This window comes from Xiphias gladius, chromosome 6 (genome assembly GCF_016859285.1).
Source record: "Xiphias gladius isolate SHS-SW01 ecotype Sanya breed wild chromosome 6, ASM1685928v1, whole genome shotgun sequence".
In the NCBI taxonomy this organism is placed as follows: Eukaryota; Metazoa; Chordata; class Actinopteri; order Istiophoriformes; family Xiphiidae; genus Xiphias; species Xiphias gladius.
The window spans coordinates 23,705,284-23,729,656 of NC_053405.1; the positions used below are offsets into that span (position 1 = coordinate 23,705,284).

Genomic DNA, 24,373 nt, shown 5'->3' on the forward strand with positions numbered 1-24,373 from the left:
TGTGCGTTCAGTTGTGGCACTGTTAGTGAAATTGCTGCCTGGAACATATGTGTATATGCCTAGACTGTATACAACATTGCTATGAATTACACTCAGGTGCAGGTTAAATATGTAACGTTAAAAGAAATAATTTTCTTCAGAAGAATGCCATCAACAGCAGCCCTTTTTCTTTCCTTGACAATTCCTCCCCATCTTATCTAGTACATTGGTAAATGGTAGCTTTGCTTATTTCCAAGACAGACTACTCAGCCCCCTAGGCAACTGGGGTTTACCTTTGTTTTGTTTTTTTGGTCTGGGTGTTGGAAGGAGAGAAGATAAGAAGCGGTGAAGGGGGGAAGAGGAGCTGAAACAGGCTGTGCATACAGTGCCTGGAGATACTTTCTTTTGTCTTTTTATTAAACAGTGATCTGTGAATCAAACTTACTGTTAGCCCTGTTGTCATCAGGAAAGATTGGTTTACAGGCACAAATAACAGTTTAATTCTAAAATTATCCTGATAATGATCAGTGGGAAAGGGCCAAGTCTGGAGTATTTAAAAACATGATTACACCTTCCGAATGAATGCAAGTCTTTGATGATACATAAATCATATCAACATGAAAAGGTTTTGGTTTAGGGCAAAAAAAAAAAAAAAAAAAAAAGATCCTCAAGATCCACTTCACTGTAGACAAGCACTCTCCTCGTCTCCCTGTCACAAAGAAGCACATGCGCTGTCGATGAAAGATTAATGATTGAGCTCCTTAATAAGGAGTTCTGGAACATAGCATTTCAGAAAATCTGCAGATTACACAGAGTACATTCAAGACAAAAAAAACAAACAAAAAGGCAGACAATTATAGAAAAACAGAGCTCCCACGGACAAGGTACAGACAAGCTCTACAAGCTCCAGGGCCTGACAGTGGGAAAACAATGCAGATGTCAGTGTATACAGTAAGATATCCCTCTCAAAATATTGTCAAACCACCGGCCTTCATAAGATGTCTTTATATTGTTTAGATAACAAAGAAGAAAGCCAGCTATCGTGTGAGCATGCCCACCAATGTTTAAGATAATAAGACCAAGATTGTTTTTACCTTTACCTATTCGGACTTTATGCTTGTTCTCAAACTTCTGGTAACACTCAGCTGAACGTTGAATTCATTAGTGTTTAACATTTCTAAATCACGTGTCATTGGAAATAGCTCTTCGATTAAATTTCATACACTGTTCAGCGATTATTCTTAGTTGCACAATTTACTTTAAGTCAAAGAGAGGCTCAGATGAAGATAAACTGACACAATACTCATCTTGCAAATCTTTATGTGTTGTTCAGAATGCCTAACACCAAGTCAAAGCCAATCTCCAGTGTCTGGCAACCATAGAGCAGCTGTGAGTTGCTGTCATACTGGGATTGGTGTGGAAACCTTGAGGGCTAAGCTGGAGTCGTTTTTGCGGACGAGTGGAGTCACGCATCCATGATTTCAAACGCTTGGATGGAGCAATGGTCTGTTTGGTATGATGGGGAAAAGGGAAGTCAGACTAATTGCTGACAGAAGGAGAGTGGAGCCTTTGAAAAGCAACAAACATCTTGTGAAAACAAAAAGAGCTGAAGGCTGGGCCCTGTTTTCCAGTTGCATGGTTATGTATTGTGTCTTTTTTCAGTTATGCAATAGAACACCACTGAAGAGGATATTGTTGAGTCAGCTGGGTAAGAGAGTCGTCTTATCCAGTAAATTGGATTAAAGAATGCCACAGTATGAACACTGAATGGTCAAAAAACAACACAGTGAGGGTATATATCAATGTTGTAAGTGTAAAGTTTTGTGTTTAAGAGCCACATCCTTCTACTTTCCACTGTAAATTGTGAAAGACAAAAACACTAGGACAGGGACAACATGTTATAAATGACTAAATGTACCTTATTTATCATACCGCACGCTTCCACAAATTAGTTTCTGTTTTGAGGCAACATGCTGAATATAACCTGTAATTCAACAGGCGCTCTCCCTCATCCTCTCTCTTCCTGTGGAGAACTTTACCTGTGAAGGTGCACTGCAGGAAAGGCCTCCACTGATCTCTCCGATACGGGCAGCTGCTGTGGGGTTACTGGAGCTGATGAGGACCGGCCCGCTAATCTCCATCGAATGGCGCTGGGGGGGAGGAGCTAGCATGGGTTTGTGGGACATGGTGAGAGAGGTGAAGGAATGTCGCTTCTTGCTGTTCTTCTTCTCCCCTGCCCGCTGGGCACCATTGCTCTGGGGCCCCGAGGAGGCCCCCTCACCAGACTCTCCACTGGAGTCTGACGGCTTGTCCAACTCTATAAGCTGACGAGCTGCGGAGTTGAACTATGAGAGAGGAAGAGAGGTAGGGGGCAATGAAGAGAGTAGTAAGGTGGAAATAACAGATGAAGCAGTGATGAAGCTAAGAGTATTAAAATGATCGTAAGAACTGCCACTCTCTATAATAAAGCTGACCGTATTGGAAGACTTCTTTCTTTGTTTAGTCAGTAAATATGGTGAGTGGCAGAATGGTCTATCAGGTATTTACTCTGGACATATTAGTCTGAAGGAGTTAATGGTGCTAAGGTTGCTCTAAAACTGCAGTTTTGTGACCCTTTCATGCACCATGATGTGTGACTGTTGGGTAAAAATCAAAGGAAGAACACTAAAAAGGTTTCAGTTAATCACAGGGTTCTCTCACTTGCTGTCACACGTGGCCCTAAGCAGCTCCCTCTACTTAAGACATAAAAGCTAAGCATTTTACTCCAATCCAGGAGAGAGCCTGTGCAGGTTCATCACTGACATGTCAGCACATTAAGGAAGACCTGCAGGATTAAGAACAAAATACCAGGTGAGTAAGTCTAACTTCATTAAATGTAAAGACCATCTTTAACAGCAATTGCATATTATTGTACTACAAACCTGAAAAGGCAACAAAAGCTCCTAAGGCAATGAAAACACTACGACCTAGATATTCACTGGTTTTGCAGGACCAAAAGAACATTTTGGGTTGCTCTACATGTTTGTAATGGTTGAGCCTTAGAAATATTATGCATTCTGTTTCTGCATAATCCTCACCCTGTGTATACAAATATGAATATAATATGGTTGAATACATGTGAAAGGAATAATTTTTTTTTTTTAAAAGTCACGGCTTTGAAAATAAATAAATAAATAAATAAATGCTCTCCCATAGACAAACCTCAACACATTTCTGAAATGCTCCGATGTAATACCTTATTTAAGACAAACTATTTTTCTGTAAAAATGATTTTTTGACATTTTTTCTGCTTGTTTATGATATTCATAACCATACAGCGCACACTGACATCGACAGCTTTCAAATGAAAAATGAAATGATCTTTAAAGGGCAAAGATTTACTTCATTCTGTCTGGATTATTCCTAAAGCTTTTAAGTGAGACCTGTGGAGCCCAAAGAAGAAGAGACTGTGACTGTCTAAATCTTCAAAGACATGTTTAGTGGTTCAATGAAACATATGAGCATTTCAAAAGGAAGAGAAGTATCACACACATTTTGCAAGATGTATAAAGAAAGAGGTCTACGTTCAAAGGATCTTAGCATTTTTCTGATCTTCATGAGTTATTTGCTTCAGTAATGATTGGTCACATTTTGACATTTAAGAATCTAATTTGTTTACTTACCTCAACGTATGAGATGGGAAAAATTCCAATTTTATCTCCCAGCATTCCCTCTGCCCAATTTTCATCCACCCTGCGGATCACAGTCAGGATATCATCCTGGAAATTCAAGACAGACAGCAGCTCTGCATGAGGAAGAACCTAATTAAGGATGATGCTAACTACAAATGTTTCTCATCCTTGAGGAACAAATACTGAACAGAAATAATGAGGTAGGGACAATGTTTTATTGAAGGGAGCGTAGCCAAGAGTAAAAACACTGGGGTCTAAGGCATGGAATTCTGTTTAGAAGACTACTTAGTAAGCTTGTTTCTGTTTTTGCTCGCGTGGCATTTAAACAAGGGATGGCAGAATGCAAAAACATCCCAGTATGACCCAAACAGCAGTACATTCATAACCATTCAACTACTTTAGTTAAGATGTTCCTAGCTCAATATGGCATTCATTCTCTCCAGCCTAATTACAGTTGTTCATCAAGAAGCCTGGCTCAAAACCTACACCATTTCAGTGAACAGCCCTCACATTCTAACAGACACATAACTTGAGAAAATGAATACTTAGAAGACAGTGTCACAGTAATGAGAGGTATTTTTGTTTTACTGCAGTGACCACGTGGCAGAACTGTGGGCGTTGCAGTGTTGCACAGTCTCACCTTGGAGAAAGGCAGGCAGTCCTTGTCTGCCTCCTTGTCTTTGAGCTCAAAGTCATAGAGAGCTTTGCACTGTGGTGGGGGTTGTGGTAACGGCTTGATGACCTGGACAAAGTTGGTGGGGAAGAAGCCATGGACTCCGCCCATCTCCCCGTGGTACCAGTTCTCGTCCACTTGCCGGCGCAGGATGATAATGTCACCCTTGCTGAACTTGAGGTCTCCTGGTTCCTTGCCATCGTAGTTGTAGAGCGCCTTGGCACAGGGGAGCTGGGGTACACCCTGAAAACAGGGTGACAATGAGATGGGGAAAGGGATGAGAAAGGGAGATAACAAGAATAAAGGCAAAGAGTCATGCTGTATTCCAATTCTGTGCAACATACTAAATCTATCTGATAACTACATCAGTTATCAGTGTGTAGTGGATTTACACTAACAAAATGACAAAGTGACAAAAGAGTAATTGGTATGCATAGTAACTTTTCTTGTAGAACAGAAATTAAGGAGTTGCTCACAGCTTTTTAAAATTAGAACAGTGCTGGTGAGACAGCTCCAGGAAAATCTCACAAAAACAAAACAAAAAAATATATTAGAATGAATAAAAAATAATAAATGATAAATTAATCATGAACTATCAACCCATAATTAAAGTATTACAACTTTCAAAAAAATGTTGCTTTCTCTTTGTGAAGTTAGTTTTGGTATATGGTGTAGAATTGGGACACAGGCTTAGTTCAAAGCTGTAGGATTCATGCAAAATTAATCAGCCATCGTAAGAACATTTTTCAGAAAGGTACAAGAGCAGCACTAGAGAACAGCTGAATGGAAACTATTCAAGCTACGGCCCAAGGAAAGAACTGTAACAAACAGTCCATGTAAAAGCCATCAAACTTGAAAACAGGCAGTCTTGTCACTCCTGAGTCCAGACTAGAAACCAGGCTTTATGGGAAATGAAATAAGTGTGTTTTTTTTAATACTGCAAACAAAAAGGATACACAAATCTGTGAGTATGTGCTTCTCTGGAGATAGTAAACTTTCCTGTTTGTGCCCTAGTAGTGAAAAGGTCTGTGTGTTGTGTGTTCAGTTTAAGTGTGATGAGCCTGGCTGATTTTGACTAGCTGACTAACGCCTTCAGAGGGCCCTGTCCCTTTATCTTGCAGAGGAAGGTTTTGTATCTAAGCCTGCTAGCCTAGACTCCTGAAAGGCCCATTCAGGGAATGACAATCCAGGGAAAGAGGGACAGCGAGTGTGTGTGTGTGTGTGTGTGTGTGTGTGTGTGTGTGGGGGGGTAGCAGGATAGAGAAGCATCAATGTTCTCCATTCAGGGTGGGTGTCCATGAGGAAGGCTTCCGTCCAAACCAACCCCCCACCATTTACCACACTGCTGTTAGACATCCTTCACAGTGATCGGAATCACAAACACTACCAACTGACTGGATCTCAACTCTGGAACTGAAAGTTCAGAGTCGACAAGGAACATACAAAGTGATTAGAAAATGTCTAGAACTCAGGCAGATACTGGCAGAGTGGGAAAGGGAGCCAGAGAGAGAGAGGGGTTAAAACAGAGTTTGGAGCAGGCTCTGCAGTCTTGTTAAAGTCTAATGAACCGTTTAAAGGCTCAGAGGAGAATAAAAGTACAGAATGAGCTGTGATGGTGAGCCAGGGTGACATTACCCTGCTGCAGAGAATCACACAGCCTGAAGCACGGAGCCAATCGGCCTCTGGCTCTGCTTGTCCAGCCTGTGGGGAGAGAAAAGGGGGAGCAGGGGTACAGCAGCCCCCTCCACACTGCACACTGCACAGGAACTGGGCCTCCTTTCAGGGGAAAACAGGGCTTTTGAGCCCACCCAGGCCTGGCAGGGAGTTTCGTGATGAAAATGCAAATGAAAGTGGAAGCTCTGCCATATTTTTTTCAAATTTCAGAACAGGTTGAAGCCACACAAAACCGATAGAATCTAATTACATGGTAAATATGAAATGCTTGTTCCCCTGAAACTGAGGTTTGTAAGCACTTATTTGTACACCGAGGCCAAGATTTAATAAAACCTCTAGTAGAAGCACAGTGTCCAAAGTCAGCATTGTTATTCAATTACTTTTAGACGTGGTCAAAGTGATTGCGCTCATAAAAAGGTGTTCGTAAATAAAGCCCTGAATGTACTTAGCACTATGCTAGAACAGTATGTTCTTTCTATTAGCTAACAACACAGAAAAAGCCTACTTCTTAGCTTGCTTTTGATTTCAGTATCCTGACCTCATAAAAGAGGGGTTTGTCAGCTGAGTTACATTTCCATGTTTCACTCAGCTTAAAAACAGTGAGAGGGAGAGGGAGAGAAATCAAGAGAGATTGCCTTCAAGGGCCTCTGGGTGTAAGAGGTGGTGCGAGTGTGCAAGACAGGGTAAAACTGGGGCTGGGTGGTGGCTGTGGGGGTTAATATCCGGTTTGCATCCATGGAGACGCTGCTGTTGTGTCTGCAGTGGCCCTGCATAAAGGAGCACCCGACCAGACCAAACATCCCCTCTGGAGAACAGAGCAGACTTTGCCTGTAACGGGAATATAAATCTATGGAGTTGCTACCACATTAATACTATAAAAAGTCTTATCTCAGGGTGCTAGCAACACAAGCACACACACACATGCACACAGATCCTCCTTGCCTTTATCGCGTTTTAACCCTCCCCAGAGGCAGGGTGAGTCTGCATTAAGGTACATCTCTGCATGAATCTCTTCCACAGAAAAAGCCCTATCCTGAGTTCAGGCTCCAAGACCAGAAAGACACATGAAAAGACACCAACATCGAATAGAATTTTTCTGGTCAAAGGAGGGGCAAGCAAGTTTTTTTTCTTCACTCCACCTCTCCAATTGTTTTAAACACCTGCGGTGAAAGTTTAAGAAAGTAATTATATAGCAGCATAAGCCACTGTTGATTTGCTATAGCAGACTGTTTCTTCTCTAATGAAAATCTACGGGCAACATTTAATGAATTCTAGCGCCTTTAAAGATTTAAAGTACATGGTTAATCAAACCAGCAACAACCCACTTAAGAGCCTGCACTGCAGCTTTAGAATATGACAGGGAACAAACTGAAGGTTCTGTCCACCAATGTGCAACAGTGATGGGTTGCTTTGCTGGAAAATAAGTATTTAAACATTGCACCCTGAGTGACACTTTATTCCACTATGATTATTACATATAGTGTGTGTATGAGTGAAAGATAGACAGATAACCGGACAAAGATAGAGACAGAAACAGACACAGAGACAGGAAAAGAAAGCGAGATTAGGCCCTGTGTGCAGAGCATCAGCTGGTGTGTGCAATTACCCCTGTATTGCAGATAATGCAATTAGACCTGTGCGCTAAAGGGATTTGGCTGTTACAGTGTTCTCTTCCACAGCACTGGATTATAACTGAATTACCCAAGTATTCTGCTCTACAGCACAACCAAATGTCAACAACCAGTGAGCAGAGAGGAATAAAAACACATTGCATGCATGCATGTAGTGCTGTGGAGGTAAGACTAGGTCAAATGGGGATAATCACACTAACAGCTTGCCTTTACACAGTACCATTTGCCAGAGACAATATAAATACAAAAAATAGGCCCCCCTCTATGATTGTTAAAGGTACGGTTTTTAAAACACACTGTTGAATTATTGTGCTATATACGTGGTTCAGTCAACCAAACAGCACAACAAAATCACAATAAATTCTAAACCTGCACCCGTACAGCAGCTTCTCTTTACAGCTGAAACGTCAAGGTTACAGGTAACTTTTGCTTTGTCAGCAGTTCAAGGTTTGTGTGTAACCACAGTAGAAAGAAACCTTTACCCCCTATATGTAAGTGCCAGACACGACTCTGCTCCCATATGGACACCTCCAGGATCTCTGCAGGGGGTTGAGAATGAGCATGGGGTACTACTGACAAAACAGTGTGTGCAGGGACGTGCGGTGGGGTGGGGGTAGTCTGTCTGGTTTGCCCTTCTACAAACATTACCAGGCCAAGACAAGTCAGACGTTCTACCAGAGAGAGCACGAGCGGCATCTGCCACGCTGGCCAGTTGGTCATAGAACATTTGTTGTTTGTTACCGAGTCGCTGTTTACTGAAGATCTTCCCACGAACACTGTAGCACAAGCACTGAGACATGATGGGAGGGAGGAACTCTGAAGGCGTGGGCCATCTTGGTTCCATTAGAGCTGCATTAGTTTAAATTGATTCCTAATGGCCTTTTTAATAACCACTCTAGAGCAGGCTTCTTTTACCGCCTCCCCACACTGTCTAAAAAATCTGAGGATTTTTTTGTGTGCAATACAGGAACTGGGCTACAGACAAACAGACGCAGTAAAATGGCTGTTCTATAAAGTTTATGAAAGCCAGTAGCCAGGAGTAGACCGTTTTAGATGTCATCATCAAGACTAAACAAGCACACTACTAGGTGAGTGATCACATTTCCAAAAATCTGAGCAGAGGTTGAAATTATACATGTAGTTGCATTTTTGGGAATGTGATTTTGAAGCATTTTCCCTCCAACAATTTTAAAATTTTTTATATTTGTATTTTTTCATATATGTTGTCTGTTTATCTATGAAGTATCTTTTCAAGGTGTATTCAACATATAGTTGCAGTTAAATCTGTTTTCTCAAAGTATTGAGCGTACATTTGTTAATAATACTAGAAAATTTTATTTGTGCCATATTTTGGCTGCACTTTGAAACAAAATGGTCTTGATTTCTGCTGAAAAATATCTGTGTAGTTAGGTGGCATTTCCTCATTGTTGGGCAAAACAATGATGGTGAATGAGAGCTAATCTCTCTGTTCTCTTCTTGGATCCCTGTTTTTGAAAGTGTCCCATTAAAAGTAAATGGGGTATATCCAGTATGTTCAAAACAGAAGAAACATGAAGATCACCAAGAATCTAACTCCATTAAGGAAAACAATATAAAAATACGTTATGCCACACTTTCACTCACTGATATTTAAATAACGTCACACGAAGACCTTCAGATGAGCAGCTCTTGTCACAGCAGAACCTCCTGACACAGCTTACTCATCTCGAGCTGTTGTCTCCACCTCAGTCTGAGACAAAAGAAAAACTTCCATTCTCTGGTTTCTATGGAAACTACACACAGGAGCACTTTTTGGCTATTTATGGGTCTCTTGACAGTGCAGCGAATCTTATGAAAGAGAGTCATTCAGAATCCAGCCAGTGTCCAGTTCTGGGAGAGGGTGCGGTGATGAGGCTCAGGGCAGTGATGAAGTTAATGGACTATCACCTCCAAGAAATAGTTCAACATTCCCTTTTTTTTGCCAAAAGTTAGAGGACAAGATTAATGGCACTCTCTTGTCTGTGCACTAAATACAAGACTATAGCCAGTAGCCAGTTAACTTACTTTATCATATAGACTCTTATAAGGGGGAAGCAACTAGTCTGGCTTTGTCCAAAGGTAACAAAATCCACCTGTAAAGCAACTATACATCTCAGTAATCATTAAAAACTATTTCACGCAAAAGAAGAAGTCCTTCTTACATAACAGAACCTTTACTGTAGCATGGTATCGAATGCACCATTTTTGATGTCCCCAAGCAAAGCCATAATGTCAGAGAATCAGCTATGGCTAAAGTGTCGAATTCAACTAAAAACAAGTGTCAACCAGCAAACATTCAACTTGTGCATTATGTACCGAAGAAGCCTTTCAAATAATTATCTGGTTATATTTAAATCACTTTGGGTAATTTTGAGTCTAATGAGTCTATTATGTTATGGATTTACAGGATTTGTGTATTAGTATGATAAATTAATTTAATTTGTTAGGTACTAATTTCACTGACTAAAAGAGGCACTCCCATTTTGTTACATGTTGAACCAGAATGAATTTTTGCCTGACCACTTTCTGCATTGTTGTCAGGTACAGTTGGACCACTCTCCACTGAGCCAGCACCTGAATTCAATAAACAGAATCAAGTCGCTGGATTCAGAATCCATAAAATCTAAGTTATTCGCAGCCCCAGTGTCGTAAGCATCGTTTATCTATTCGACTGCGTCTTGTAAGGAAGGAGAGAGGCAATAAACCATTCAAGACCTTTACTCTATGACAACTCACTGTGCTCATTTGTTTCCCTGACTATATACCAAATGAGGTCCCACACATTAGTCTACAGGCACGAAAACACTCAGAGCAGTCTGGAGGCCAGATGGAAGCTTGGATCACATGTGAGAAGAACAGGAAGTTTTCAAAAGCCCTCTAAACCATCTTCCTGTTTCTCCTCGTGTTCTTCCATGTTCCTAGGTCAGAGAAGGCATCTCTCAGTTAGCCTAATACTTATGAGAGACTAATTTACTATGAGAGACAATGGGCCTTTCTCAAGCCAGACCCTCCCCACTCCCTCTCCGTGCAACTCTGTTTGTAGTCACACTCACAGCTGAATGAAGCACCCTTCATTAAAGATGTAGGGTATAAATACAGCAGCAAGCTTCGTGATGAACTTCCCTCCGGAACTGTTCTAAGTTTTCATAACCATGGTTACGAAAGTAACAGTAGGGAAGAAAATGTTTTTGTCAGAGACATCTTCTCTTACACATAGCGATAACAATGGGCTACATAAGTAACAGTGTGGGCAGTGAGGTGTCAGGCTCAATACATTCACTCTCCAGTTAGCCTCATATGGAGAAAAATAAAATATACTCCCAAGCTTCTTTGGTGGCATTTTTTCAAACATCTTCTCATTTTTAACCCTGATGTTTATAAGCTGCTTGGTTTTTCACACACTTTCAACAATCAAACAAACACGTCTACCGTTTTCTAGACTAGAGATGGGTTTATTTAATCCTAAACACAAAGTAAGCTTAAATTGTTAACCTCAGTATGACAATATTAAATTTCTATCTTAGTTGGAGCTGTTTACGAGTAAATGTTTGTACAGGTAGTCACACGGAACTAACATTTGTACAGAGCGTGTTCCATGACAAACAACACAGGCGTCGCACGTAGCCAGTAAGTCAGCATCAATGTAGACTCGATGTAGACTCAGGTTTTATAACCCACTTCCACTCCCCGCTAATTGGTTTGGGATGGCACTTAATGTGGCAGACCCTCCATGTGAACGTGCAAACAGAGTGGAAGTGGGTAGACAGAGGGTTCAGGGAGTGGTTTGAAAAAGGGCTAATCCCCTGAGAGCCAGTTACAAAACACATCTCAGGAGTAACCACTCACTGACCCCAGCAATGTACAGTTTTACTGCCAGTTCCTGACCTTGAGCTGTAGCCTGGGGACTCATGAGAATCTGGGTGCTAAACTATAATCAAAACCATCCTTCTTGGAGTTGTGGTACAGGCCCCCTAAGACTGCCATGTGCAAAACCAGGGACTGTATTGACATTTCTGTCTTAAAGGTGGTGGTGATGGTGGTGGGGTCTATAAAAACACATGGACATACAATGAGGACATTTCTGAGCTGAGTGCACTTAGTAAGCTATAGATTAGTCATCAGAAAGAAGTCATTTTAGCAGGAAGGGAGTATGGATTTGTGGGAGAGCAAATGCACACACTGTAGAGCTCTCACATACGGTTTTCATGAAGCTCTCATGTGTTTTGGGTGTATGGGTAGGCTCTACTGTGAAAATGCAATTAAACGAAACTGCTTACACATGAACTGGCACATCTTTTAGTCAAGCTTTTGTGTATGGGCTGGTTTTCCTTACCTGGCTCTTCTCAGATGAGGGCTGGTGCTGGGTGGCCCTGGGATCACCCAGTTTGCTTGTCTGACTAAAAACTGAAAGAACAGAACTCTTTAACTCTGTGCCAGTTCATACACTGGGCTTAACAATAGCTCTCACAGGAACCCACTCACATTTCAGGGCAGAGAGAGAGCAAGGATGCTAGATGCAAGTCAGAGAGAGAAGGGCAGAAAAAACAGTGTGAGATCAAAAGACCGAAAAGAAAATGAGGCCAGGAGAGGAAGCAAGGCTTGCCATCCTGAACCTACAATATGATTCTGTGACACAGACACACTGATAATGGGTTAGTAGCACTAGCTAATCTAGTAACGCAAGGACAACTGGGACAGGCAAATACTGACTGGCCACTGAATTAAATCAGACGATAAATCATTCAAAATTTTGTTTAGGTGTCTATTTAAAATGTTTAACAGATCAGGTCAAGGAATTAGTCAAACCAGTGTTTCCCCCTATATGAACCTAACAGCGGCATTACCACTGCTGAAATATGACCATCGCTGCTAAAAAAAAAATTTTAATTAGAAGAGAGGGAAGAGGAGAGCATAGAAGAACAGAGCAGAGGAGAGCAGAGGAGAGGAGGAGAGGGCAGTGTATTATCTCTTTAGAAACTAATCTTATATTATTTTGCGCTATGGACGCATCATATCCAGATTGATTCTCACACCTGCGAGTAAAGCATATAAACGAGAACTTTGCGCTTATCTGACAAATGACAGCAGAACAATTATAACAACAAGCACCAGGTAGATGTTAACAATGAAGAAAGCAATACTGATCATGTTTCAGGGTTATTGTTTTCCAAACGGAAAACAGTCCGGCAACTTCACGTGAGCATTGCACAGCAGCATTACATTAAACAAGGAAAAACTCATGGAAACATATCAGTGAAGTAAACAACATTTGGAAGATCCATCTTTATACAAAGATAGTAGGTATTCCACATGCACCGATTGTTTTCTTCTTCCTGGAGGCAGGCCTTGCTATGCGCTAGGGCCACCGTGACACGCGAAAGCTGTCAACCTCAAAAACAACTGACAGATTCTCTCACAGAGATATTAAGATTACATATTATTTGGATAGGAATCCCTTGTCAAATTTTCCTTGTCAAGAAACATTGTAAATCTATGTTATTTTATCACTGAAAATATCATTACATTTAAGTAAATTTAAACAGTTTGATAATACAACAGTGTGGTGATGATAGGACAGTTAAGAATGAATAATTGGACAGCTAGCTAGCTGCTAGCCAACACCCAGTGGGTGATATGCGTCAAACATAAGCTAATAGCTTGTTTGTCAAATCACGTTTGAACTTTCAGATAAGTTTAAAAGACTGGCTGATCGAAAGAACAAAGAGGAGCGATGCGAGTGGTGATGAGGAGGTATTTACTTTGGTACAGTCAGGGGGGAAGGGAGGTGGCAAAAATGTTTTGAAAGGGGAGCAAATGGATGCACACTGTATGTACTTAGTCCTCAAGAGCCCTTCTGGTGCCAGCAGATACATAGAAACCTCCCGGTGGGGCGTGCTTCGCGAGTGCACAAAAAAGTTTTTGCTTCACCTTTGCTTCTACAACTCCCTCGTAGGAGAAACACTGCAAAAAAAATGTCAAAATTCATGAGCATGTTGTCCATCGGGTATTTACTTATTCATTTATTTTATCTGTAACACTCTTTGAATTACACAACCTTTGATCATACTAACAAACTATTTAAATAAACTGGACTGGAGGTGAGTTAATAATGCCTCCTGCATTTGCCCTGAAAAAGTTTACATGTACTGCTAGTGAATAGCTAAGTAAGCACCTCAATAATCTATAGAATATTTAGGTTAAAAGGTTTATTTCAATCTGCAATGATATTGTAAAACCAGAGGCATATTTATTTGGCAGGTATTTAATAACCTGGATTAGCACCAAGAGAGGTGTTGCACAGAGGAGCTTAGCTTGTATCTAAGATACAGAGGGTTTCGTTCACAAATGTCACAGTATCTGTGTACTGAGTAACAGTCAATATGAGCTGAATACTAAGCATTTCCTAACATTACTCTCCACTGTGCTGGTGAAAGCGTGCAGTGTCTGTGGCCTTTTGTTTTTCCTAGTCATTCAGGGTGAGCCACCTGCTCTGCTCAGGCTGACTTCGATTTATAAAGGGTGCTGCAAGTTGAGGAGAAATTTGACAAGGAACTGGATGACTACCTACTCTGTAGGTTGCAGAATCTTAAATAAAACCTGCTAAAGCAACTGCTATGTTGTCCGTCAGTTATCTTTGTTAAGTGTCTGTCTGTTTCTCATGTGCTTATGCTTTTCTTTCAATTGTCCACTGTTGCATGTCAGACTGGTGGGCAAATGAAGAACATTTGCTTGTATTGGCTGGTATTTGTACGCCTCAACAGTGGACAAACAAAGCCAGGATATTGACACAGACCTGGAAAAGGTCCAAGGCACAAACATGGCATCTGTTCTCTGACTCAAGAAGCAGCACGGCAATGGCAATTTTTCACTTTCTTAAGAAAAGTGTGTGAGTGTGTTTGTCCATTCCAACCTCGACTAAACCCAGATGTAACATGTAGCTGCTAGCTTTCCTTTATCTCCACTCAATGCTAAGTCAGGCATCATGTACTGGAGCGACAGGGTCAAGGAGAAAATCTGAGGAACTCTGAGTTTGGGGCCCTCACTAGTTACTAGGTCTTCTGCAAAGGTATGCTGTGTGATTAGCTCTTAACAGAACTGTGCTACATTATTACAGCATTTACTCCATCAAACTAGTTTGTGCCTGTCCTGTTCTGGTGGAGGCTTCAGGCTTCTGCTTTGCAAGAGTTTATTTCAGCTTGTACTACAGTAAGAAATGTTAAGCATCAAAAACATGCCATATTATATTGTCAACACTGCGAGTCTAAAAGAAATGAGTATTTGTAGGGAATCTATGCTTTTCATACCAATCTTGGTATTGGGTGGTCATGGCCACATTGGCCATTAAAAAGAAACACATGGGCAGGGCTCTTAAGTCCAGAGACATTTGACAAGCAGATAATTTTGCTGGCACAGACTTACATTACAAAATCCCAGGCTGCTGTGGTTACTCGGCCCACAGTAATACCTTTATGCACTGGGGAGAAAGGAGACACAGATACTAGTGCCTCTAAATCTAAACAGGATCTCCACATACATGAAAGCTAATGGGCCTCTCCTTGACATGATCAACATGAATATCCCACTTTTCTACCATGGAAAATACAAATACTAGCTGATTGGTTCAAACCTACGCTGACATTTCAACACAGTGCTGTCACAGGTCTGTTTGTGTACTGACTACACACCTGTGTCTTTGTGGGTGAGTACAGAATAATGTGCCCTCATGGATATAAAATCAGTTACTGACTCATTTAAACAAACACTGTCCTGGATTCATCAGGCCAAACTCACGGAGGCCTGGGTGCGTGTTCATGCAAACAACCTTGCTCAAAGTACATTTTTCTCTAATCAAAACAGTTATGATTTAGATATAAGTGTGAATGTAATTCTCTAGTAAGTGCTAGTGGTGGGATGTGAGCGTAGAAAGCATATTATGGCAGACACCCCCCCAACCAACCAAACCCATGTCATTGTCAGGGCTCTCTCCTATTCAAGTCCACTGCAATAATTAATCACATACTGTCAGCAGAAGAGACCCCACAAATGTGGAGTAACTGAGAAAACTGGCTTTCCGTAGCTGTGGTCTTCAAGATCTTTTTGCACTTTTTTGCAAAATAAAATACAGATTATTCCTTTTCTAACCACTGGAAAAAAGACTGTATTGGAAAAGAAACATCTCGTTAGAGCTGAAAGGATTTATCAATTAATCTATCAAGAGATGATTAATCTGCAACTATTTTGTTAATCAAACAATCCATTAAGTCATTTTTTCCATTTTCCCTCAAATGTAAAGATATTCTACTTGTCTGTGATTTCTGATATTGTAAACTCAATAGCTTTGGATTTCTGACAGATGGTCTGACAAAAAACCCAACACAGAAAAACGTTTGAACACATCAACTGGGGTTTTAAAAAATTGTGACAGGTCGTGGTTTTTTCTTTTTAACTTTTTCCTGTCATTTTATAGACTGAATGACTGATCAATTGATTAAAAAAAATTATGGGCAGAGGGATCAAATAAAAATGAAGATATTTCTTAGCTGCAGCCCTACATCTCTTGCAGGGTCTGAATGATAAAAAAATTTGACACATCAAGATATTAGGACTAGATAAGATGTGGCTGGACAGTAACATTCATACCTTCCGTATTACAGCAGGTATACAAAAAAAATACACATTTGCTTCGAATTAAAGTGTGCAACACTTCATCCTCTGGACTCCATACCGGTTACCCAGTGTCTTTTCACAGCTTTGACAAAGATGCCATTCAGGGGACAAATGCAGATTAACTGCACATCTGGGCCTCAAAGAAAAACAGGAAACTTTTCAGCACATAGCAGAACAACAAATACATGCGGCTTACAGAAGAAAGGCCCAAGAGCTGAAGAAAATGTTCAAAATATTTGATAGAAACAGTTTTTTCAACATCTCAGGAGGAGGTCTGGGACCACACATCTCTCATGTAGCAGCAAGGTGAGCCAGAGTCAGCCATTGGTGCTTGAAGATGTATGAAGAGCCAATAATAGCTCTTGGGTCAGAGGTCAAACAACTGAAAAGGAAACCCCTGGCACATCATGATTCTGCCTTAGGGATGGGAACTGAACACTTAACATGCCAACAGTCAAACAGCCCAAGGATGACCAACCCTGTCCCACCAATCACAACATAGGGTGAGAGGTCAAACTCTTCTGTTAAGGTCAGGCAGGTATTAGGGGAACCTTGGGAATAGGGGAGAGACAAAATGGGACACATGTTAACAAACAGCTGACAAAACAGTCAAAAGAACAAATTCCACTGAAAAGACTTAAAACAATGTGGTGTAAACACATAACACCCAAGCCAGGAGACTAGTTGACATAAATTATTTTGTAATACTTGTATAAATTGCATGATTATATAAGGACAAGCATGCTCAAAGTGGTCTGTAAAACAAATGGCTGATAAGAGTTGGTCCACAAAACATTTTTCCCAAGGAACTTGGCCACTGGACCACACACATAAAACAAGCACTATAGAGAGCCTGTCACTTGCTCCCACAGGTGTGATAGCACTGTGGTAAAGAAGGTCATGGCAGCTTCCTTTACTATTGTCATGCTGACAGACTCAGCAGGAGATGAGTTATGGACGGAAGAGTTTGGGCATTTTTGATTGGTGGACCACCCAGAATATAGTGGTAAAACAACTGGAAATAACAAACGTTAACACACCTTCATTAACAAAACTTATACAACGAGGTTAAATGTAAATCACCAGTTCACATAAATATCTAGACAGTCCAAACTGTCCAGGAAATTATGGCCAGAGGTCTAACACTTTGTATGAACATAAAAAGATGTCTTGCAACAAGATACAACTGCTACAGCTGAGTCCGCCCTGGGGCTTTTAAATGCAAGGCACGTCACTACATGCATGAATATCAACAAAAGAACAGACCTTATTTATATATATGAAAGACACAGACCTCTACTGTCCTTTAAAATCAACACATTTACCTATGAGTCAACGAACAACAATGAACGTCTAACTGTAAAGAACAGACAGTAAGTAAACATAAATACGTGTTGATACTTTAAGTAGGTTTAGTGGAGAGGATGAACGTGAGCTGGCAAGTGGGACGAGACTAGACAAGCCCAGTGTTTTGAAAAGAAACAGTGACCTGAAACTACTCACACACACACAAACACAAAACACCCTACTCTGTCCAGAGAAAAGAGGTTAAAAAGAGACTAAACAAAAAAAAAAGACAAGGCTTTCCTCCATGTTCCTGGAAAATCTTGAAAGCCCAAATCTTGAACGGTTGCTTGGGAATTATGCAGACTCGTAATTGGAGGACAGTCATTTCCTACAGTATCACAGACCACCTGCTCAATCGCTGTATGTTTTCCAAAACATGGTAAGAACAGTCAGGAATGTGAGAATTGCAAATAGGTGTGAAAGCGACGATGAATGCATTTGTCTATGCAAGCTAGCAGTGCAATAGATTGCAAACCCATCCAGCTACCCCTCCTTGCCCAGTGCATGATGGGAAAGGCTCCACTCCACTGTGAGCTTGTAGAGGATTGGCGGTATAAGAAATAAACTGATGTATGGACTTCCAACCTTCTGGGTTCCACAGTTTTATGTTCTATTTACCAGTTGGTAGTGTGAAAATCCCTTTTTATCTGCGTGCTTTCTCAATACTTTAGTTAACAAAACAGTGAGGAGCCATGCATTTAAAAATATCATTTACAATCTGACACTAAAAAACTGCACTTGTCAACAAGAAACAAACTGACTTAAGGTATATTAGATAAGTGTGTAAAAATACATAGTGGCAACCAGAGACATAGACACAGGTTGCTGCATGAAATAAAAAGTGTTCTATTTCCACAGAATGAGAGTCAGCAGTGAGAGGAGAAGGGGGAGCAGTGCCGACTCATCGTCTAATAAACTCTAATCTCATTAGACCTTTAACAGGCTCCAGCCTGGATTTAAACTGCGAGGAGGGAGGAGGCACATGGCAGAAATATGGGGAAAAAATACAGCTTGTGTCAGTGTCTCATATGAGAAAATTACAGGTGGCTCCAAAATCCCTGACACGCACTGTCCAGAAGGTCAAGACTACTTGTAAACATCCGTGGGAAATACAGAGGAGGCAAGAGAAAAGTGTGAGCATGTTGAGAGAGCAGGAATGAGCAGACCAAAGCCCTCTTGAAAAAAATTCCCAGTGGAAAGCAGTTAGTATGAGTTTGCCAATATGTGGGCAGTGTGAGGGTGTAATGATGGGGTTCCGTTGCGCAGGCAGAGGTCAGCCAGCCGGCCAAGAGGAAAGGCTTCAACAACAATATGATGTCATCAAAGAGGGCCAGTGTGACTCATCGACCTCAGACAAGGGAGGTGCACAGGAATTTTAATGAGATACCTCTACATAAGGAACCCATACACAACATTCTTTTTCTACATCAACTACAAATGACAGGACAAAACACAGCAATTTTATTTTAAAAATATCTGAGGAACAAAAAACCTTGCAATGTCTTGTGGTTAACAAGACATGAGACAGCTTCCCTCAATCAGTAGCAACTAATACCAGATTGAAAGGATGTTTTTTCTTCCTCTTTGTTTAGAATCAATTCAGTGGATTCGAAGCTACTGAGAAATAACAGGAGGAGGATGTGGCTATCAAACACGAGAGGCCTTATAAAAGGTATTTATAAAAAATCAAAAAAAACTTTCCTTGTAAAAAATGCTCATTACCAAAGATGAGACGATGACCTAATTACATCCCCAAGAGCTTAGGAAAAGATAGTGACTCATTTCCCAACAACTAAATACACAAAGACTAACACACATACACATACCAACATGCTCACATCCAACAGGTAGTGGAGTGAAATTATTGTTAATTAAAACCTTATCTTACCTTAGTATTATTGTACATGTTAGAGCTCTAAATGTAACCTAAACTCTAAACTGTGGCTAATGTAAGACACTATTAATATGACCATTAAAGATTTTGTGACAAATGCAGAAATTATCATAAAAGAAGATCTATTTTAATACTGTGGGACAAAAGGCTCAACTCTCCAGGGGACCATCATGATAACTGAAGACATCCACAGAAATCTCTCTCTAATACCTCTTTCCTCTCCCTCGTTGGCTCCGACCCCTGACTGACATGACTCCTGAACCCTGACCTTTGACTTCCAGACAGCTCCAATGGCTTTACTCGCTCTCACGAGAAAATACCACTGAGCTATCTGTTCTCAATCTGTGTGAACAAAATACTGTGTTATATGAGTCAACAAGGGCGAGAGGAAGACAAAACATCAGCGTAACGGAGCACCATGGAGGTGAGTCATCAACCTGACTGTGAAGGGCCAGACAACCACAGTGCTGCATTCAAGACAAGCCTTTTCATTTGCCTCATCAAAGAAATGCCAGGGCAGAGTGTCAAACAACTGCTGCAACCCTGGAGATGGTAAGAGGAGGGGCAGAAAGCTGACTGTGCAAGGTTACTCACTAAACATTTGACCCTTTTGGTCCTGACGCCTTCACTTAACACTCATCAGCTTCTGTTACTGGTGGCCTTCCATACACACACAATCTCTCTTGGCCACTCTACAAGTGTCGGTCAGTCAGTAAGATCAGAGGGGACCCGAGACAAAACCCTGTTGTGCATCTGTCAGGCAGTCCTTGCTGCTCTCCCCTCCCAGCCATTCTCTGGCCATATAAGAACTGAAGGCGGAACTCAGCTTGAACAAGGGCACAGCACTGGAGGAGCTGCTTCAAGCCTTGATATACCACAAAAATCAGGGGACAGACAACCGACAATAAAGAAGTGGGCCTGAGTGTGTCACCCAGGGGCAGTGAAGCGCTCAGTCCCCATGGAGCACTGGCCAGAGATCTGGCTGGGCAATCACCAAGAGCTTTGATCTCTGCCTTTTATCTTCTGAAAATGTTACACCTGCACAACCATGTCTGTTCTTGTTCTCTGTCATCAGCAGAATGCATTAGGATGGCAGAACAGACTCGAGAGATGCTATTAGTCAGTAACATGACATCCTACAAAATAGCTGGAATTGCAAGGAAAATAGGAAACAGCCTTTGAATGCAATTCACGGTTAAACACACTGTCAAACAACACTTTGAGATCATGTGTGCATGTCGGAGCATTGTACCCTCCATGCCTACACCAAGGAATTGTAATCAACTGTCAATCTTAAAAACAGAGCGCTGAAATAATTTGGTAGTTTCAAGCATCCACCTTTTTATCACCAACAAGCAGGCTTTTCAGAATCGAGGGAAATTCCACAATGCACCCACAGCTTTGAAACGAGCATGAATCCTCTGCAGTGATACAACGGCAAATGAGGCGGGTCCCCCAGCAGCGATTTACAGCAAGGTCTCTGATCTTCGTACCTGCACAGCTACGCAGATACATTATCTGTGCTTTGACATTCCAGTGATTCTACACGGGACCTTGACCTTTTCATCTACCCTATCCTCCCTACGTGGAGACTAGAAATGATCAATGAGTCCGGTTTTTAAACGTCATTAATGTTAAAGCAATACCATCAAAAATACTATCCTAAGTCTGATTTGAGTATATTTACAGCAAGAAATGTTAAAAATCTTGACAATTTTAGTGTAAAGATAATATTATTTACTGGATTTTCCCCCTAATGTTAACGTTATTTTTCTCTAGTGTGTGCCGTATTATATTTCCATACGAAATAGTCTGGGCAGCTCAGAGAAAATAGTACATTCACACACATATGTGACTTTGAGTTTTATAACCAATACATAAAGTAGAAGCAATAATATACTGAGCACTGATTTTCCCATGGATTAAGGTAAATAATACAGAAAAATATCACTTTTGTTAAAGATAACGGTTCAATAAATTAGATTAAAATAGCATTAAAACATGCCATGAAATCTGTTGGCTTCAGCCTCTGCTTTTATCTTGAAAGTGTTTCAACATAACCATGAAGGACAAACATATTGATGTATTGATATCAACATGTTTCCTTGGACTTACAGAAGCTTACAGAAAAAGTCATCTAAGGTCCCTATTTCCCTGTGCTTAAATGCTCATTTCTCTCTCATCTGTATGCGTAATACTGATGAAAAAGAGGCTCCTAGTATTTCACAATCTTCTCCTGCTTCTCTAACTATACTTTATAACTCCTCTCAGTAGTGCAGATACAACAACCACTCTTTAGTCCCACCCTACATTTCTCACGCACATTCACAAGCAACACCAAAGCAGGATCTCAAGTGTAAGACAGACTTTGGCATATGGCACTGTCAGCAGCTAGGAAAAAACTGCAAGCCCTTCTTACGGGAAAAAGCCCAGCTGCAGTCGGCGCACAGAACAGAATAATTTGTCGGCTCAACTATTAACTTCTCTCAATCACTGCAATTAGTAATGTTGGGCTGCTAGTCAACTGGCTGGCCTTCGGATCACCATGATAACAGTTAATCCACAGCAAAGATTAGAGAGCCAGTAATGCAACATGCTGCTTTTAATCCACACAGATTTTCCCTGTTTTGTTTCAGTTTGACCCTAACAATGGGAAACAAAGATTCATGCTCACTGATCCATGTTTAGTCACTGTGAGTATACTAACCCGGACAAGGGTGCTCTTAGCCTGAGCTCGCTGGGGTTGTGCTCCTGGGGTGCCCTGGTCCCTGCTGCCCTGGTCCCTGCTGTGTGCTCTGGCCACGGCTCCAGACGTACCATTTGTGCAGACTCCAGCCCCAGGAACAGCCCTTCGAGGCCTCTGTTTGATGCCATCTAACAGGCGCACAAGGAGGATGTTGCTGGGGAGTTCATCCACGGTACACTCCACCAACGTCCGGCACTCTGGGCAGCGCAGCTCTCCACGTGAGCCTAGGATGCCTTGGAGGCATCGGCGGCAGAAGGTGTGCTGACAGGGAAGAACCTTTGCCGAGGCATCCAGCCGCTCCAGGCAAACAGGGCACTCAAGCAAATCCAACAATACTGACTCATCCATTCTCTGTGTGTTCCGCCTTGACTTCAGCAGAAATACATGATGTGGATAAGGTTTCTGTTTGGAAGCAGGACCAGTACTCTCACGTCACTCCCATACCTCGGCTATGGCCATGGCATCTGCATCAGCTACAAAAGAGGGTCAAGACATGCATATTAATCAACTTTACACACAAGAAATAGGTCATGGTATGCATCCAACAGACATCACATATGGGTGAAACTTAGTAGTGTTGCTTTATTTGTTGAGCGTCACACAGAAAAACTGACACAATCACTTCACATTTACTTATATTATTCATATTTCATACTGTAGTTAAGTGATGAGCCGACAGCACCTGCAAAACTACTGCCCCATTGCCTGCCATTAGATTAACGAATGAGGGATTAGAGGCGCAGTCTAATCTAATATACTCCAAAGTGGATAACTACACCTGGTAACTCTGATCTTAGATCCGTCGACCATGGCAACTTTCGCACGCTCAACACACCATAGGCGCGACCAAAAAAAAAAAAAAAAAAAAAGAGAAACCCACAGCAATAGTACAGGAGTGAGAGACTCTGATTTCTCCTTCAAGAGGCAGTCACACACACTTGGTGAATAATAAAAAAAATAAATAAATGAAAAAAAACCCCACTGTGACATAATCGGCTCGATGTAGCCCATCTTGTAACTGCTGAGATCACAGCACAAGACATTTAAATGATAAAATCCAAATGTTTCGAGCTTGTGCGGCAGTAGTGTAACGTTACTCCGGAAAAAATGTCAATATTACGTAACACTTAACAGCGCAAATAAAGTGTACTGATGCTTTTGTGACTTTTTACGACATTGGTACTCTGCGCAGTAGTGTTTTCCCAGACACACGTGAAATTAAAACTACCAATGTGCATATTAAAGTAAGTTTACTAGCAATGATCACCCGCTAGCGAGGGAGCTACTTTAATGTTGTAACCTTATAAGAAAATAACAATCAGAAGTTTTTACAGCATTCGTATTCGAAAAAAATGATTGTACAACTTATCGGACAGAAAGCAATTTATTTGTAACACTTGAAAGTAATTTGCCCACTAAATGCAATTCAGCTTACCTCTTCCAAAACAGGACTCCTCCTCTTGTTGTCCCGTATCTCCCAATTTTTGCCTCCTTGCTAACGTTACTAGTTAGCAAGCTACCTGGAATCTACTAGCCACTTATCTGGAGTATTCAACGGACAGATTCTATTGTTTGTCTTTAGGGGCGTACAGCGTATAATATGAACGTACCTCTGTCAGATACGTAAGTAAAACCTAACATGAAAACGACACGGGTGAGACAAGGGAACTCCGACTACACCGAGCGCCATGCTAGTACGCTACTTCTGTTCTGCTGGACTGTGTTGCTGGAAACAAGCAGAGGGAGGGAGGGGGTATGTGGACTTCCAGTGCGGTCGGGAAAGTGGTAAATTATAGGGAATAAGTACACATGAACGAGACAACAAATTACCTGAGCTGTAACAATTGGAAATACAAAGTTGCTTTGATTACAAACATTTCTTTGTAACTGAAGGTAACACATACTACGAAACAATTACTTTATGTCAGTATGCCAATATTTGTATCATCTTTCCAACCAAAAATACTTGAAAGCCAAATCGTACTGAGTACAGAGGACTACCACTGTGGAAAGCTGATATTTCCCAGGCGCACCAAAAGGCGGCGTCCAAAGGGCGTGAACTGAATCGTCTAA

At 41.3% G+C, this 24,373-nt stretch overlaps 1 protein-coding gene across 1 annotated transcript in view; it reads right to left on the reverse strand.

Annotated features, from left to right (window-relative positions):
* sh3rf1 (SH3 domain containing ring finger 1) overlaps positions 1 to 24,009 on the reverse strand; it is a 32,267-nt gene extending 8,258 nt beyond the window's left edge. Inside the window, exons 1-5 of the mRNA XM_040129436.1 lie at positions 23,736 to 24,009; positions 22,262 to 22,773; positions 4,291 to 4,566; positions 3,642 to 3,737; positions 2,019 to 2,324 (exon numbers count right to left, since the gene is read on the reverse strand). Of these exons, the coding sequence (XP_039985370.1) occupies positions 2,019 to 2,324; positions 3,642 to 3,737; positions 4,291 to 4,566; positions 22,262 to 22,648 (1,065 nt within the window). The 5' untranslated portion in view covers positions 22,649 to 22,773; positions 23,736 to 24,009. The remainder of the gene's footprint in view (positions 1 to 2,018; positions 2,325 to 3,641; positions 3,738 to 4,290; positions 4,567 to 22,261; positions 22,774 to 23,735) is intronic.
* Positions 24,010 to 24,373: the final 364 nt, after the last annotated feature.